Source organism: Egretta garzetta, unplaced genomic scaffold (assembly GCF_000687185.1).
Source record: "Egretta garzetta isolate BGI_Z169 unplaced genomic scaffold, ASM68718v1 scaffold53, whole genome shotgun sequence".
In the NCBI taxonomy this organism is placed as follows: domain Eukaryota; kingdom Metazoa; phylum Chordata; class Aves; order Pelecaniformes; family Ardeidae; genus Egretta; species Egretta garzetta.
This window is the reverse complement of record NW_009259312.1, coordinates 1,909,138-1,927,688: the sequence shown is the minus strand read 5'-3', so window position 1 is coordinate 1,927,688 and position 18,551 is coordinate 1,909,138. Positions and strand designations below refer to the sequence as shown.

At 45.5% G+C, this 18,551-nt stretch overlaps 1 protein-coding gene across 3 annotated transcripts in view; it reads left to right on the top strand.

The window, feature by feature from the left end:
* The window catches only part of NRK (Nik related kinase), a 124,958-nt gene that overhangs the window by 31,611 nt on the left and 74,796 nt on the right, over positions 1 to 18,551 (top strand). For all 3 annotated transcript variants that reach the window (XM_035891972.1, XM_035891973.1, XM_035891971.1), the window contains exon 3: positions 15,908 to 15,964. In XM_035891972.1, the coding sequence (XP_035747865.1) occupies positions 15,908 to 15,964 (57 nt within the window). The remainder of the gene's footprint in view (positions 1 to 15,907; positions 15,965 to 18,551) is intronic.

Sequence of the window (18,551 nt, the reverse complement as noted above, 5' to 3'; positions counted from 1 at the left end):
AATTTTCAAGTGAATATTATTAGAAGAAGATGTTAAAGCAGAGATGCCAGTTTTCAAAGCTTATATTCTATGTGTAAACCAAACTTCAGATCCTTGCTGCTCCACATTTCTCTGGCAGGCTGCTGGCCTTAGCTGGATGCTTTGTGGAATGTTTAGGTTGGTTTGCTGTTTTGTTTTGGTTTTTTCTTCCTTGACAGCTGCTTTGTGATGCGTCGCAGCTGGCTGGACGGGCTGTTGCCTTTACAAGGTGAAGGAAGCGGACAGGGTTCAGAGCTTGCAAAGTGAGAACTGGGTTTGAGACTGAATCACGAGGAGGGTTCTGGTGCAGCTTCATTGACACCTGAGGTGTCATGGGCTGGGCCAGTGGATTTCAGTCTTACAGTTTTGAATATTTATACATGTGTTTGTGTGCGTGTGCATGCACTTTTGTCCGTAGCACCTTGGGCCCCTTTGTATTTGGTGTTGTGCAACTTTACAGAGATGCCACTGCTGCCTGGGAAAGCTTCATGTGTCATACCAACTGGCAAATCCAGTCAAATCTATATGCCCGTGACTGTAAATATACATGTAATCAATCAGAATATAGCGAGTGCTCTCTGTTTCCATCTGGCCTTCATCTGCAGCTTTATGAAGAGACTAATTTCCGGTAGGCAGTGAACTTTGGGCAGTGGTAGCGCAGTTGGTTGTTGGATACTTTTACACAAATGGGCAGGCTGCAGTAATGGCATAGGTTAACTTCTGTCACAAAATCTGGCTCAAACCTGTGAGGGGATCAGTGTGAACACACCTTCTCCATTGATTGAATATACGCACTTTTTCAGTGGAAAAGTTGGTACAGAGTGGGATTTGTTTTGTTTAAGAAAATTGACCTTTTATGGGGCAAATTCAGATCCAATAAATTCAACAGCAGAAATTCCTGTGGATGTCAGTGGAGCCAGAATTGCATACAAGAGCCCAGGCCTTGGGAGAAACCATCAGTAGCTGTGGTGGGAAGTCCTGCAGGGAACCGCTCAGAGGTGTAGCCAGCAGTGCACCGGGGAGGGCAGCGGGGCCCAAATGTATGCGCTCTGTAGGGCAGTAATTCATAGAATCATAGAATCAGTTAGGTTGGAAAAGACTTTTAAGATCATCAAGTCCAACTGTTAACCTAACCCTGCCATCTCACCACTAAACCACATCCTTAAGCACTTCCTCTACCTTGCAATGTCAATGCTAAGAGGAAAGTAGCCTACAAGCACTGATGGGAGATGGGTTTATATATCAAGGTAAATTCTGAAGTTGTTTAAACTTCCTGGGGTTTGAGGAAAAGCTAAATAGTAGAACTAAGAAAATGCAGGTGCTTGCAAATTTGTCCTTTCTTACCCTGTCCTCCACCTCTGACCTCAGCAGTCCCAACTCCTTTGTGGGGTCCTTTAGGATCTCTGCTAGCACGCTCGCCCGTGGCCCCCGCTTATTCCTTAGCCACCTCCTCCGATCTGACGCTTGGGCAGCTGCCGCCTGTGGCTATTTGTTGCCCTTTGGGCAAGAAGCAGCCCACGCTAGGGCTGGCTGCAGGTTGCTGCGTGCTCCCTGGTTGCCCAGCTGGCAGTCAGCGTCGGGTAGGAAAGCGCGGAGCCCACCCTGGAGCCCTCCTCTCTGGAGAAAGGGAGTTTGTCTCCATCTCCGATTTTTCGCAGAGTACGCAGGAATTGAATTGTATTTGATGCTTCTATCTGTCTGTCGGTTTAGGTTGAAATGGGCTGACAGGTTAAAACATGGTTGGATGCAAGGGCAGCACAATCACGTACGCCTTGTTTTCTTAAGAAACCTGGCTAAGCTTCTATCTTTGGTAGCAGAGGAAAGCTTGCCATTCCCTGTAAGCCCATGTCCCTCCCTGAACCTAAAGGCTCAGAAACTGGAAGGCAATACAAAGCACTTGGGAAGCAGGTTTTCTGCTATGGTATTTTCATATGCTCTTTGATTATTATTTTTTTTAAGATGCTTCGGTTGTAAATAAAGACCTAGTTATTTAAATTTCTGTTATTTAAATTTGTCCATTGGCAATGCTGTAGAGTTTTAGCTGACCCTGCGAAACTTCTCTCTGGCGTGTATTACCAGATTTATCCTAAGGAGCAATGAGCTGTTGGTGGTGTATTTTGGCATCTGGATGTGGATGACGGAATATGCAAAGAAGCTGCAAAACAAAGTTATTTTGAAACTTCTGGATAGTTAAACTTTTAGAGTAAATTTTCAAGTGAATACTATTAGAAGAAGATGTTAAAGCAGAGATGCCAGTTTTCAAAGCTTATATTCTATGTGTAAACCAAACTTCAGATCCTTGCTGCTCCACATTTCTCTGGCAGGCTGCTGGCCTTAGCTGGATGCTTTGTGGAATGTTTAGGTTGGTTTGCTGTTTTGTTTTGGTTTTTTCTTCCTTGACAGCTGCTTTGTGATGCGTCGCAGCTGGCTGGACGGGCTGTTGCCTTTACAAGGTGAAGGAAGCGGACAGGGTTCAGAGCTTGCAAAGTGAGAACTGGGTTTGAGACTGAATCACGAGGAGGGTTCTGGTGCAGCTTCATTGACACCTGAGGTGTCATGGGCTGGGCCAGTGGATTTCAGTCTTACAGTTTTGAATATTTATACATGTGTTTGTGTGCGTGTGCATGCACTTTTGTCCGTAGCACCTTGGGCCCCTTTGTATTTGGTGTTGTGCAACTTTACAGAGATGCCACTGCTGCCTGGGAAAGCTTCATGTGTCATACCAACTGGCAAATCCAGTCAAATCTATATGCCCGTGACTGTAAATATACATGTAATCAATCAGAATATAGCGAGTGCTCTCTGTTTCCATCTGGCCTTCATCTGCAGCTTTATGAAGAGACTAATTTCCGGTAGGCAGTGAACTTTGGGCAGTGGTAGCGCAGTTGGTTGTTGGATACTTTTACACAAATGGGCAGGCTGCAGTAATGGCATAGGTTAACTTCTGTCACAAAATCTGGCTCAAACCTGTGAGGGGATCAGTGTGAACACACCTTCTCCATTGATTGAATATACGCACTTTTTCAGTGGAAAAGTTGGTACAGAGTGGGATTTGTTTTGTTTAAGAAAATTGACCTTTTATGGGGCAAATTCAGATCCAATAAATTCAACAGCAGAAATTCCTGTGGATGTCAGTGGAGCCAGAATTGCATACAAGAGCCCAGGCCTTGGGAGAAACCATCAGTAGCTGTGGTGGGAAGTCCTGCAGGGAACCGCTCAGAGGTGTAGCCAGCAGTGCACCGGGGAGGGCAGCGGGGCCCAAATGTATGCGCTCTGTAGGGCAGTAATTCATAGAATCATAGAATCAGTTAGGTTGGAAAAGACTTTTAAGATCATCAAGTCCAACTGTTAACCTAACCCTGCCATCTCACCACTAAACCACATCCTTAAGCACTTCCTCTACCCATCTTTTAAATACCTCCAGGGATGGGGACTCGACCACTTTCTTGGGCAGCCTGTTCCAGTGCTTGACAACCCTTTTGGTGGAAAAAATTTTTCCTGATGTCCAAACTAAACCTCCCCTGGTGCAACTTGAGGCCATTTCCCCTTGTCCTATCACCCCCAAATGAACTTGTTTAAACAGGGCAAGGCAAAGAGATGAGAGTTTCAAAATCTGGTAAAGCTGTTCAGTGGTTAGTTGCAGGAAGCTCTTGGTCCCTTTTGTGACCAGTTCTTCCAATGGTTAGCTGCTGCTTTTGGTTTGTACAAGCTGGTAATTGTGTCAGTCTACATTGCTTAAGGCTCTGTGGTTCTTCAGATGTAATGTGTTTAGCCATTTTCTTGAAATTATTCTGCAGGGGTATTTCCTTCCCTTCCACCCCCCCCAGGAGTTCACTGTTCATTTCTCTCTCTGCTGTGATTGACTTTGATCCCTACAAGTAATACAGAACGTTGGAAGATATGGCATTGAACAGTAACTGCTTATAGCTGTTCAGGAACTATTACTGCACATCTGACCTATAGTTTGCTCGAGAGGAGAATGTTTGCCAGCCAGGCTTCTGCTGTACAAAGCTGATTAGATCAGTTTAGAAAAAAATAATACCAAGGCTTTTCTTGAATTTGGATTTCTTCTTTAGGAAAGTGAACTTGGAAGCACCGCTCCTTCTCAATTTAATTAGAAAAGCAAGGTATACTTTACTTTTAAGAATAATTAGAAGAGTAGTCTGGTTTCATTTTGGAGACCAACTTAATACTGAAAGCCTTTCCAAACGTTTAAGTAATTTTCCCTTGAGTTTTGTGGACCATCTGGCCAATAGGCTTTTGGAAGGAAATAGGAATTGACTGCTGCTGTGAGATCAGTGCCATGTAGTTCATCTCTTGCAGAGCTCATTCAGAAATCTGGAGAGTGATGTATTTTCTCACAGACTAATTGTGTCCATTAACTCCCTTTTTATTTTTGGAGAGGATGTGTCAAATAGAACCAAATGAAAAGGCAGTGAGAGTAGCTGCTTTTTTTTTCTCAGTTAAGTGCTCTGTGAAGGCTTTTGTATGTGTGTGAAAAATATGACCTTTCCCTAGGCAAACCTTTTGAGATCTTCTGAACTCAACAGCGGTACTCAGTAGAGTTTTTGACTTCAGGATTCACCTCAGGTGAAGACAGTTGTAGGGAGGGTATTTGCCGTGAAGTACTGAAAAACACCAGCAGAACTGCAATGAAAAAGTTAAGTCACCTTTAAGGTTGCAGCTCTTGTAATCTAGGCTGGAACTTGCAGTCGGAGCTGTGTACCCTGCCTGCCTTAAAGTCTTTTTTTTAAAAAAAAATAAACTATTTTAACCCATGCAGAACCTTGTCCATGTTCTGCATTATATGCAAGAGAAAATTCGGCTACATTACACTTATCGTTCACAAGAATGCTGAAGGATTTTTAAAAATTCAGTGATGCAACTGCTGAGAGCTTAGTGTGCACGCAAAGTTATGTTTATGTGGGGTAGAAGGCTAGTAAAGCCTTTCTTTATTAGCATGTGTTTGGGAAGGCTACGTTTCTTAAAAAGTTAAAACATGACTCTCATGACAGGAGGTTTGTAATTCCTGTGTGCAGCTTGACCTTCAGAGCTTTGTAGTGACAGTGAGCCAAAAAACCTTCCTTTGAGGGATTTCTGCTCCAAAAGTCCGGCCGCCCGTCAGCTGGCCTCCTGCAGTCCAGCCCTGACTTCTTGACTTCGCTCGGCAGAGATGTGCTGTGTATGGGTTTTCTCTAGCGCCTTGTATTTCTGTTAACGGATGCACGTGAGTCAGGCAGGGGAAATTCACTGGGGTGGAGGGATTTGTACCTCTCCCTAGACTTAGCTTCTCAACGGCCCCTGGTCTGCAGAGTGAGAGCCTTCCGAAGGCTGAGGCTTTTTTCCTAAACTCTTTATTTTTCTGGATGAACAGACTTTCGTCACGGCGGACTTGTGTTGTCATAAATCACTGCTGGGCTCCCCAGGTGCTGAGCAGGGACTGGCGCTCTGCCAAGGCTGTTGCAACCCTCCTGCCCGCAGCAAGAGCAGCCACGGGGCTGCGAATGGCCGGCATCCCCACATCCCTGCCACCCTGTGCTGGGCAGCCGGGGGCCCTGTTGCTGCTGGTTGCTTGCAGACCCACCAGCCCTAGCATGCCCAAGGCAGAACACCCACTGGAAGACGAAAATGGCCTGTGTCTGCGAAGCCTCCACGCCCCTGGCAGGGGTAGCAAGCTGTGATGGGGTGTCTGAGGCTGGAAACCCAACAGCGTGTTTCAACAGATGTTAAGAGGTGTGACAAATGCCAAAGCCCAGGATGAATGGCAAGGCTGTTGAAACTGTTATTTGTGCAAATACTGAAATTTAGGCTCACAGAAATCAGGTTTTATGTCTCAATAAATGGAGTGCGAGGAAAAGGGGATAACTGTTCAGCCTGCTCTTCAGACATCTCCTTCCATCCACTGTGCTGCTGTCTTGAGTTGCTCTCTTGACCCCCCTATGGCCAAAAGAAGTTGCATTTCTTTCCCTGCTGGTAGCAGCTCCCATTCAGGCCACTTGGCAACGCACGTGCTTTGCTTTGAGTGCGTGATGAGAAGCCATGCAAGTTCAGGGGCCTTCCAGTTATCTCTGAAGTCAAGCACCTGGATGACTTTCTGAACAGAGGACAGCTAGAGCTTCAGAATGTTTGTTTTTCCCTTAGACCCTCCTGAAGTATCTCCAGATACAAAACTGATTGGGCCAGATGCAGTCTGTCAAAGGAATGGGTACTTTCCAGATTCCTCCAAAGGAACATGGAGCTGCGGATGGTATCATGGGATGTTCTGCTGCAGACACTACCCATTTCAAATAAATAGAGGACAAAAATCCTTTCTTCATATTATGATTAGCGTGGTATTTTCAAAAGTGCTTAGTGCTTTGCTTGATCTTGCTAATCACAAGGCAAATGACCTCGTTGGGAGCAGGTTTCAAAATCCCCAAAGGTCAGTCTCTAGTCCAGTCTTACATGAGTATGCAGTAGCCCTGAGCGGTTTGTGTTTTGCATAAGGATGACAATCTGAACATACTGATACTGCAAAAATGTAGGTACTCAGATATGTGTTTGCGAAAGGGCTTGAATTTATTCCTTTGTTTCATTTTCTTTTCCCACTGGTCTGCAGTCAGACACAGACAAGCATTCAGCAAAGCAAACAATCTGCGTTTCCACTTGTACAATGGGAGGAAATAGGAACTGAAAGGATAAAAAAAAAAAAAAAAAAAACTGGACAGAAAAACTGCTTCTGGTGCCTCTGGGTTTTACAGTTCGCAAGGGTTGTGGTACAGACGCTTGCAGTAGAGGTGGAAAACTGTCCTTTTCCTCCAGAGATCAAGGTGGTTTGATCTGGTACCATTGAAATGACCCCATCCATCCCTCCCTTCTAGCCAGCGTGGATTTCGGTAGAATTTAAGTGATTGATAGAAGTTAACTCTCTCCCATCTGAAACCAGGACAGCATTCTAATCTCTACTTTTGGCTAATGTGTTACTATTTTAGTGTATGGGAAGTCTTCCTATACCACTGCCAACTTTGTTGTCTTCTATAGGGTTATGAGTTACAGTGATATTCTTGTTTGTTTGTTTAAGCATGTGACACAAATAGGGGCCCCGAGAGAAGTTCCTGATTTTTTTTTTTTTTTAAATAATGTCTTACCCCTGAAACATCTAAAACTTCCTTTAAAAAGGCTTTATAAAACTAATATTTTCACTTTGAGTGAGTGCAAAATACTTATGCACTTCAGGGCGGGGGGGGGAGAGAGAAGCGTTGGGAGGGATAGAATGACCCGCTCTGCACAGAAATAGGGCAGTGTCGTTTGCTAGGAAAGGAACTTGTTTCTCACTGAATATTCAAGGCATTTTTGCTATATAAATTTGCTAAACTTTACAAGATTATCCTTTTTCATTTGGAATGCATTGTAACATCTTTAGGTTTTGGAACAATTTTTCTTTTCTTTGTAAATAGTGTCTCTCTAATATTTCTTTATTAATGTAACATGCTTTGTCTTAAATTGCACTGAGTGTTATTAATTAACTTCCGTTCTTTATATATCTACATGCAGACATGTTAGATTTTACTGTTAATGTTTTACAACCTGAGTTCTGGGGCATGCTAAGTAGTGTTCGACTTCATAGTATGGCCTATACTGAAGCGATAAATCTTAGCTAACTTCTTGGAATATATTTGATCATAAAGTAGAGTGGGAATTAGCATATAGGAGAAAAAAACCATAAACCTTGAAGAGTATGTCTTAATTATTTACAGTCTATTATTATTTATGCTGTTCACCACTCTAACCAGCTGTGGACAAGGGTGATCATATTTTGTAGTGTTTAGCTGGCACACTTTGCCTTCCCTGGTAGGAAAAGATCTATGGTGAGTTCTGAAGGCAGCGTTAAGTCTAAGTCAATCAAGCAGTCCCATTACAACCCAAGGGACTAACTGGCGGTGTCCAGTGTTGAATGGTCTGGTATCAAGGGAGGACCTTTCTGCTGCCGAAGCGGGAATTGCAGGAGCTCGTTCCAGTGCTGCAGCCTGTGGTATGCTCTTCCTCTTGATTGCACAGAGTTAATGGCAGAGAAAGCTATCCCGTTGCCATTGAACGAGGGTGTCCGTGGAGGATGGGGAAGGGGACATACAACATTTGGCTGTGCTGGCTAAGTGGTTTTGGGTGAGACCTAGGACTGTTTGGAAACTGGGTGCCAAATGTTGGGGGGAAAGGGCAAATGTCTTGCATCCACATGGTCAGCATTTAGGCAATGCAGCTGGGCTGTGGTTGTAGGGAAGTGCCTGCGGTCCTGCACTGCTGGCATGGCAGCAATCACTTCCAGGGAAGGGAGGGCGTGCTCCCGTGGGGAGATGGAGCTGAGGGCTGCCCTAGAGGTGACCTGGAACAAGGCCCAGGCTTCCAAATCTCAGCATCTCCCAGTGTCACAAAGAAGAGAAGAAATGCTCTAGGGGAATCCAATTCTTAGATTTACAGCCCCAAAACACAACAGACATCCAGAGATGTTGTGACAGAAGTGCCATCAAAACTTTATAATGGCACTCAAAGCAGGCTTTCTGCAGCCTGAGTTGCATGATTAAAAGGATGAAGCTGTAATCAAAATCATAGCTGCATTCCCACCTGGCTGGTGTCTTGAATTCTTCATGGGGGTTTAAAAAAAAAAAAAAAAACAACCTCTAAAACTGGTAATGGTCTGCCCAAGGCTGATGTGTGTTGCGGTGGGTTGGGTGTTTTGTGGCTTTTGTCTTCATTTTTGGTTGTTTTTTTTTTTTTTTTTTTTAAACTGTCAGAATTGATGTGGATTACATGTCAGAGTTTACAGTGAAATGGATCACTTCTGAAATCTAGTGCTAGTATTCAGTGCATGACTGACCCTGAGCTCTGCCTCAGACCATTAACTAACAAAAACAAGCTATAAGCTTCCAAACTCTTAATAACTTCTTCCTTGGAATTAATTTCTGTCCCATTTCAAGTTTTGCATTACTGCTGTATTTTTAGCTGAAGAGCTCCAACCATGACTACAGTGGGTTGTCTCACGTGGTGCCAGATGAGGATTTACAGAATGGTCTTCCTGACAGAGAGCTCTCCTATAAACTTGTCTTATTGAGTGATGCTTCTCAGCACCAAAACGCTACAGCCCCAGATGTGCAAACCCTGTCCACTTGTTTACATTGGTCAGGACCGCAGGGGACAGCAGGATGTCCGCTGTGAGCAGCCATATGATGTAGAACAGCAGCTGTGCCCAAACTGCAGGGCAAGAGCAGCGTATCTGTGAGTTTTATGTTCTCGGGGTCCTCCTCCCCACCATGCCATGCTCGCCCACCAGCATGCACCAGGGAGCACACCGCAGCTGCATGGGGGGCTGCCCTTGCCTGCAGTACAAGCAGGCGAAGCTGGTGTTTCCAGGCTGGCTCTGGTGCTGGTGATAGCAAACGCTGCTCATCTCTTCTAAAGAGCTGGGTCTAAGTGGAAAAGCCCTATGTAGGTGGAAAGGGAAACAGAAGGATCGTGACTTTGTTAAGGTCATGTGGCATAGGACATAGGGTTTCCTGGATCCCTATGCAGAGCATTGTTCATTTGATGCACTGTCTCTTAAAGGCTCTCCTTGGGTTACTGGGATGGAAAGGGTGGGGATGAGAGGTGCAAAGGGTGGGGTCCCGTCCCTCAGGGCACAGATGGCTGAGCTGGCTGTTTACCAGCAACCGCAGAGCCACACGCTGGTTTACCTGAGATGGGCTCATACTTCAAAGTTCACAAGCAGCTTTTAAACAGGAAACCTGCTTGCTGAAGTTCACTTTCAGTAAGAGCTTGCAGCAAAACAGCTGTGCCTTCGCCCTGCTCCCAGAGGGCGGGTGGCCGCAGCCTGCATCGGTTATCCTGTAATAAATGCTTCTGGGTGAGAAAGTCCTCCGGCCTCAAAAGTCCTCTACCTTCAACAGCCAGATCTTGCTTTCAAGTACAAACCTCCGCTATCCAGAGGAGGTCCCAAGAGTTAAGTTTGTGGTATCTACCAGCTTTCTGGATTACGCCAGCAGGCAGTGCTGCGAAGGGTCGCCTGGGCGCCCGCAGCCGGGTGCAGATGTTGTGACCTGTCTGTGCGCAGCCCGAGCACGCCACATGTGTGTGTGCCTGATGGCAGAGTGCATTCAAAGCGAAATCGCCCTCCATGTGGGCCCAAAGGTGCAAACTGGCAACCATCCGAGGCTTATGGTATCTGCAGGTATCCCTGCACATAAGCACCTCACAGCCTCACTGAAACCGCTGCTTTTTAAGGAAGAGAAAAATGCGGTTGTGCTTCTGGTTGCAGGCAGGACGTGGACACAGTCGGGGATTTTTGCATTGTCAAAAGCACCAGCTTCATGCTGCCTTGGTATCCTTGCAGCAGGCCGTCCCTGCCCTTCACGTATGCTTTTTCCTGCTGCGGTTAAATGGGGACAGATACATCAGACAGACCCAGAAACACGTGGACATTAATGAGCGCCTGTTGCCAAAAAGGAAGCGTGTGATGGGACTGCCGTGGGCTGCCTTGGCATGGTGCACAGCACTGTAACAGGACAGCTGGGTTGTATCATCTGGATGTGCAATTGTCCACTTCAGATCTGTCGGATCGCAAGTGGGGAGAGAAGCCGATGGGAGTTGTTTGCCGCCTCTAGGAAGAGAGGGCTGTGCAGCATCTGGGAGAGAAGCCGTCAAACCAAGCTCTCTGCATGTGACCCACAGCCTTACGATCTCAGGTCTGTGTCACTGGAACCTTGGGTCTCTGGTTACAATCGTGGCCCAAGTCAGGGACTTGCCCCAAATTTTTGTTTGTACCTAACAGGAAAAGGTACATGACTGATTGCATCTTTTTGTAAATATACTTAGTTCATGTAAAGCCCTTTTATCAGCTAATAGCTTGACGGCTAATGCTGATACTCTTGTTTGATGTAAACAGAAAAATACATGTCTTGACCCTCAGTAGAGGACATAGATAAGCGGTTCCTTTATCTAATTGAGCTAAGAAGTTAAATATGTATCCAATAGAAACAACACTGAGTGATCTGCCCTATTCCACATATATCTCCCTGCAGAAATAATGCGCGGTTGGAGCTCATCAGAAACAGATCTTTGGCGTAAAGCATCTTCCACAAATGTGGCTGCAATGAGCAGTATGCAGATTTGGAAAATGTGTATGCTCGCTCCAGGTTTGCTGAATGTTGCTGTAGTGCCTAACTGGCAACGGCAGCAGACTTTATGCGGAAATATTTTCTGGAGGAGACAGGGAATTTAGCTGGACTCAGAGCTAATGGGAGAATTTCTTCCAGCTTGGATACCTCATCGAAATGTAGGCAAGAACTTCAATTTTAGAAAGTCATTGAGCTTCAGAATTGTTCACGTCGAAGCTCTGTATGAGCTTGATAGCGTTTAATGCTATATTCTTGGGTGGGAATATGGATGACTTGCAGATGGCTGTTGGATGTTTTGGATGCATTCTCCAGAGTTGAAACCTGCTCTCAAACTGAGCATTTGGGTGAAAGATGAAACCTTTTATTGGGGAAGCGGGCCCACAGACTGTTCCTGCCCTCTGCCCAGTTCCTGAGGATCACAGGGGAGGATCTCGGATCACAGCAGGCTGATTCCTTCCAATGATCTGGAGAGGATGGGCAGCGGCGGGTTGCACTCAGGGCTGGGGGGGCAATGCTCCTTGTTCTTCCTCCTGGTTTGGATTAAATCAAAAAGGATTAATTTCTTTGTGTATCTCATCATTACTCACTAGAAGTAAATGCATCTGTTGATCTTGTTTGGTTGGGAAACAGTTAAAACAGCCAGTTGCTCCTAGGAGCCTTAAACCAAAATCAAAACTCTACCTTTCTCAAAAACAGTTCAGACCTGCTCAACCTTGTGGCTTCAGCAAAAGCAGCAATGTGTGAGTTCCCATGAACTCTGGCTAACCTCTGAGATTTATCGATAAATGAAAAAATAAGGGGCCAGGCCCTGAAACCTTTCCTTACTTAGGCACTAGTCTCAGTCTGTTAACAAGAAGCACAGGGCTGGGTTCAGGATGTTTACTGCTTTTAGAGACGTCAAGGAAAATGTGCTCAAAACAGTTTGAAAAACCAATGTAAAGGAGAGAAACCTGTGATTTTTATTCTGACTGCTGGCCCAGGCGTAGTCTGTGCATTAAAGCAAGTGCAGCATGGAGCACGTTACCCTGCTCAGATCAGCTGCGCAGGCATTGATGGTTCTTCTATACATGAACACACGTGTCCTCTGAAAGCTTCGCCCCTCTTAGCATGGAGTCTTGCAATAGCACACTCACTTTTTTGGGTAGTGATGCCGAGTTCAATAGGGTGCCAGTGTGCAACCACTGTTTACGGGGACTGATGGTGTTCAGGTGAGCTGTTGGGGGCTTTTGCTTCTGCTCCTTTTTTTCATACAATGAATTTCTGGGGAGGAGAAGGAATAAAATTCAGAATGTCTCCAGTGCGCTCTGATTGTTTTGTCTCCACTAACTGAACCTTTTCCTTTGGCAATATTTAAAGGAAAGGTTTTATTTGCATATGTTGGGATGATGTCAGAGGTAAGGAGAAATGATGGTGTGTGCTGTGTAATTCTGCCACATTGTTTGTTGCATACATTAGCAGGTGCAGAGACTGTTGAGATGTATTGCTCTACGATAACGATGAATCCTTTACTTTGGGAAAATGCGCAACTGTAATCAAAAATAAATCTGCCAAGATGGCAGTAAAATTAGTATCCCATGATGAAAATGTCTTTATATAGATATATAGCTGTAGACACATATTTAGCTATGTTCTCCAAGATACTTTTTTTTAATACACTGTTATAAACTAATTCATCCCTTTTAGATAATTGATGAAAGGCAGCTGTAAATATGTTTAGGTATGTTTACACCTTTTCATGAGGTTAACCTGCAGCCCTCTGCATTATCCTGCACAAACTTGTGGTGTTGGGGGAAGATGAGGTTCTCCAGCTTAATACAGCCCAGAGATATGGAAGATGCTTTTCAAAAGATGTGTAACAGTTGTTGAAAATAAACTGTTCTCAGTTAAGAATTAGAGCAAACCGGCAGGAATGAGTTTTTGCTGCACCTTTCCTTTCAACCTCCTGAGAAGGGTTTGGATTCTCTGGTGGATTGAACCACTCTCTGTTTTGTTCCAGGATAAAGGGGCCTAAAAAACCATAGGGGTGTGAAGTGCATGTAGTCAACAGAATTTACTTCTACATAAAGGCAGCTTTACCCAGTCAGAGAGTATTTTTTGGAGGTGAGCCTGTGCAGAGGGATGTCTGGATGCAATTCCCTTGGGCTTTGCATGGTGTGAGGAAGATGGGGTGCTGAGATGAGGCACAAGGTGTGATCCTGCCCTCTGCACAGACCAAGCTCCTCTCGTCCAGTAGTTATCCCAATTGCAGACATGGGAGCTTTTGGGAACATGGGAGCAGGACTGAGTTGTTAACAGGGACACATTTGTTGTGCAAAGGTGAATTGTGACCCACAACAAAAAAAAAAAAAAAAGGGCTTGCTGTTTTCTTTCCCATAAATGCTAATTTTTACAAACCTTTTTGCAGGGGATTTAGTATTCTCATTTACAATGGTAAAAGTGAGCGAGAGCAGCAGGTTTGCACGCAGTGGAAATAACTGTGGCTGCAAAATAAAAATGTCTGTTATACAGAGGGACAATTTGACCAGGTATCATGCTTTGAAATCAAAACTAAATGCCAAGCCTTTCCCCCTTCCTTATTCCTATGAATATGCAATATCAAGCACGATGCTAGCGCATGGATTGATTTATTTTTTTGGTAAAGAAGCACATCTCCACGCTTCACTGTAATTATGAAAATCAGCATCGATTCCTGACATCATCCTTTGCAGAATGTGCAGCAGCCCAGGAGAGGCTCGTTTTGGTGGGTTGGTCGCCTGCTATGCATGGTGGCCAGAGATGCGGAATTATCAGCGTACTTGACTGCAGGCAAACTCTGGAGTTAAATCAGGGTGCCAGCGTGTCTAGCACGACTGTATTTTGTGGAAGGCCCTCTCTCGCTGCATTGCCAAGACATTCAATGCCTGGAAACATTTGCAAACAATGGCCTCCAACAAAGAGCCGTGGCTGAGCAGAGGAAGCTCGCTAACCGGGATTGACGTCAGCTGGGATGGATGCTGACCAAAGACCGGCATCTGTTGGGCTAGCGGTCATCACTGCCCATCTGCGCTCAGCCGCGGCGGTGTGTGTGTCGTGGGCCTGGTGAGGGTGTGTCCCAGCTGTCTTCCTCCTGAGGTCTGTGATAATATATAAACTCCTATCATTCTAGTTTATGAGAAAAAGCTTTGCAGTCCCAGGAGTGCTTCCATGAAAAGAGGACACTTATAAATATACAAAAACTCAGCAGGATTTAGTTTTCTGTAAAAGAAAACATGACTGTGACATATCGCCTGAGAACGAGGAATCATTTTTCTTTGATGCAAAATTGCTTAGTCTTAGAAATAACACGTGTATGCAATTCTGTGCAGATAGGACCTGGGTTTTAAAATGACATCAACCTAGCTTTTAATTTTGCAGGTGTAAATTGCACCTGCAAATCACTTTGTCTGCAAACTGCAGCATTTCATATTTGATTTCCTGATTTCCTGTGGCTTACTTAACTGATGTCAGTTAGTTATTTCGATATACAGCTTTGCAGGCACTACTATTTCAGGAACAAAATTGCAGTCTCAAAGCTTCAAACCCATTTCTGAACATTTGATGGAAGTGAGGAGTTAGGATGTGTAGCCAATCCACTGTTCAGAAAAATCTTTTGATGCTATCCTCGAGTATGAGATTAGTGTTGGTTATCATGGCAAAACACTGCATCTATGGCATCTGTTGAGACCTTGATCTAACCAAGCCAAGAAACTCAGCAATTTACAGCCAGATTCCTGGTTGTGTTTCTAATATGCATTCTCGTGAACCACATTTTGTTGGTCTCAGTATCAAGTTTGCTCTTTTAATAGCTTTATTACCTCCCTTTTCCTAGCTTTGTTTTCAAAAACTAGCCACTTACCTAGTCTAAAATTACCAGTTATCTGTTGCTTAATAACGAGGGGGGGGTGTGGGCATGTCACTGGTGAAGTGCGTGGGCCTATGTCGGCACAGACGCAGCTGAAGCCCTGGGAGAGTTCCTCCCCACCTCCGCCAAAGATTGCATTTTAAATACAAAGCCTCTGGATGTTTTTTGGGAGGTAGCTGAGATATAGTTAACTTGGCTGCAGTAGGAATTTTAAAAACTAAGCGTTTCACAGTAAAAAGCCTTTATTTAAAAAAAAAAAAGAAAAAAAAGAAAAAAGGCAAGGAAGTACGTACAGCTTTAGTTTCTTGGCAGCCATATACAGGTTGCCAGATTGATGTGCTGAAACCCGGAGTTTTTTCTTTACCCCAAGGTGAGCCAGAATATGAGGGGTGGGGAGGTGGGGACAGTGCCAGCTGCCCAGCACCATGCTCCGCCAGCGCGCGTCAGCCCTGGATGGCAGGACAAGATGGTCATTGTGGTTAGGTCACCCTGGGCCTGTGTCGAGGTTTCCTGGAAGAGGAGGCTGGAGGGGCAGCAACGCCTGCTGGGCAGGAGTTGGATGGAGACCCATAAACTCGTGCCATGTTGTGCTCTGAGAGCAGAGGTCTCCCAGCACTGCTGCTTGCTCTGTGCCACAGGGGGAAATTCAACCCCGCAAAGGTAACTCAGTTAACTTCTGAGCGTGGTAAGGGTATGGGTCTGATAACACATCACCAAACTTTGCCTTGGTAGTTTTGTGTCACTGAAAGGTGGTTGATACATGATTGAAAGCGAGTACTCAAGCTCAGTTGTTTTATGCCTGATTTGTTACTGTATACATAGTTTGCATATGCATTTTATTTACAGTCTTTTGTTATTTTAACAGGGTCGCCATGTTAAGACTGGCCAGCTAGCAGCAATCAAAGTGATGAATGTTACTGAGGTGAGTGCAAAACCAGAAATAAAAAAGCTGTTGTCAAGGTACAAGGAAAAATAAAAAAATCAGATCATGAGAAGGTGAATAGCTTATAAAAGGCGATCCAGTGGTATAAATTATGGTTGCTGAGCACCGGTTTGTGGTTTGTGTTTTATAAATTACTGAGAGGTGTTAATACAACCAGATTTTTCAATTGCACTTGACCAGTTGTGACAAAGCAGTAAGGGAGTGCATTGCCTTATATTTCAGGGGTCTATAATAACCAAGAGGAGAACTTTCTTCCTCCTTATTTCTAGTTGCTTATCTGTTTCCAGAGATAGCAAATAAAAGATTTCCTGTAGCTCTGCACTGCCCCTGCTGTGTTTCATCACATCCTCTCCCCTCTCATGCCAGCCATTCCTCAGAGTAGCTACCCTGACAGCTCGCAAGCAGGAACACGTTAGAAATGCAAATATAGCACTTTTTTATTGTTATTTGACAGATGAGAGAAGGAGGCAGTTTAATTGATACTGTCCCTGCTCACATTTATAAAGCGGTGTCAGTGCTGGAACAGGGTGTTGAAAAAGTTGCTAAGTATTGATTTTTGTTTCTCCTTTTAAGAGCGCAGCCAGTGGCGAAGCAGCTCGCCTCCTTGAGACCATGTTAGCCTGAGCCCCAGGAAGGTCGGGGAGACTCCCTGCTTCCTCTTCTTGAGTTTACTGGAAGTTTGTGGTTCGGTAGGAAGCACCTAGTCTCACTGAAGACCAGCTCCCCATTCCGTCACTCTGGCAGTGTAGATACAGAGTACCAAACTCCAAGATAAAGTTAAGAGTCCTCTAGTGATACCGTGGAAGGGTTATCGCCTGAAAGAAAAATAGGACCAAGTATTCTGGGCCAAGTCTGCCAGTGGTACATCTACACGTGGTGGTTTGGGCAAGCACAAACGAGCCTTGCCTGTGTTTTTCATGTTTTTTGATTGTCTTGGAAGACAGCAGAACAAGTTGGTGTCTGCGTGGGCCTTGTCACGTAGAGCAGGTCCAGGATGGTTCTCTCTGCTGATGGTGTAGGAATGCGGCCCTGAGCAGCAAGCAGTCTGAATTGCACATTGGTTTTTTGAACTTAGATGCCACTGTAGTGCTTTTACAAAGCATATCTACGGGCTGGTTTGGCTGTGGCCAAACCTTGTAAAATATGGTTGCATAGTTGAATTGCCAGTTTTGCTCTCATCTGTGCATAGAGGAGGGTGTATTATTTAAACGAGCACTACATTAGATTGGTGGGATTTTTGCTTTTAGCTCTATAGGTACATATATCATCAGGTGCTTTGGCTTTAAAAAATGGCAGTCACCAAATATGAGGCTGCTGGATTTTGGAAGGGGGAGCGGGTAGGGTTTGGGTCACAGACAGATTCCCGAGATCAGAGCACCTCTGTGCTCTATCAGAGGAGCTGACAGGACAGATCCAGGCAGGGACTCGGAAGCGATCCAGAGCTTTTGTACGGCATGCTTTCGTGCTTTGCTGGGTCAGTGTCTGAGGGCTGGCCAAAGGTGTCACTTGTGGGCTGTCATGTTAACACCAGTGACAGTCTCTTCCTTGATGAAACAATTGAAGCAAAAACTGCAGGAAGGGAACCTTGGAAAGATTTCCTTCCCTTTGCTATACATAACACAGTCTCCTTTGTATGTAAGTAACAAACGGTAGCATCCAGTAATGCTTGCTTGCTTGGAAACAAAATGTAAATGGAGGACAAACTTGTGGGCCAGCTTCAGGAGTTCACGATAGACTTGCATGATTCTGGGAACAAAACCCAGCAGTTTAGGTCTGATTTGCTGCTTCCTTGCAGGCTGGAGAGCCAGCATCATCCTGGGGAGCCTGTCCCATTGCTCGAGGGGCGATGATAACAGATCACGCTGTTTTCATGTTGAGTCACTTAATGCGAAAGCAGTCGTGACGGTTTGAGAGTTGAGTGGTGAGCATGTTGGTGCAGCCGCCTGGAGGGGTTTTCCCTGGTGCTTTTCCCCCACTAAACCCTGAACAAATCCAGTTCAGCTGTAGTTGAGTTTGTGCTTTCTGACCTTGGTGCAGGGCGAGTGCAAGGCTTTCTGCTGTTATTTTCACTTTCTTGATGCCAGCTGTGTTCCTGCTGCTAGGGCACAGGCTGGCAGACCTGGATGCCGTCCTCTGCTCTGTGAGTGGTTTCCTCCAGGCCCTTGGCGCTGCCTCTGCGAGCTGTTGGGAGACCAGTGCAGGAGTGATTCAGGCGATTGCTGTTGGTAGCTGCTGGTTCCTCCTGCAGCTGCCTGCCCTGCCCTGGGGTTGTCCCCCCCCTCAGCCACCACATCTCACACCTCGGTGTGTTACGGTAAACCCCGATGGCTTTCAGTGCAGCGGGCCATAGACAGCAGCAGGGTGGGGTTGGCAGCTCTGGTCCCGAGCCCTTCAGACACCTCAGTGCACATTTGGACACTTGGGGTGAGCCGCAGGGCTGCAACAAATGGGGTCACTGCTGGCCTCCTGAGCTGATCCGGCCGTCTGGGGGCCGTGCTGCTGGTCTCTTGTAGCACAGAGTGGATGGGGCGGGTTGAGCCCCAGGCATTCCGTCTTGCTGAGGCGC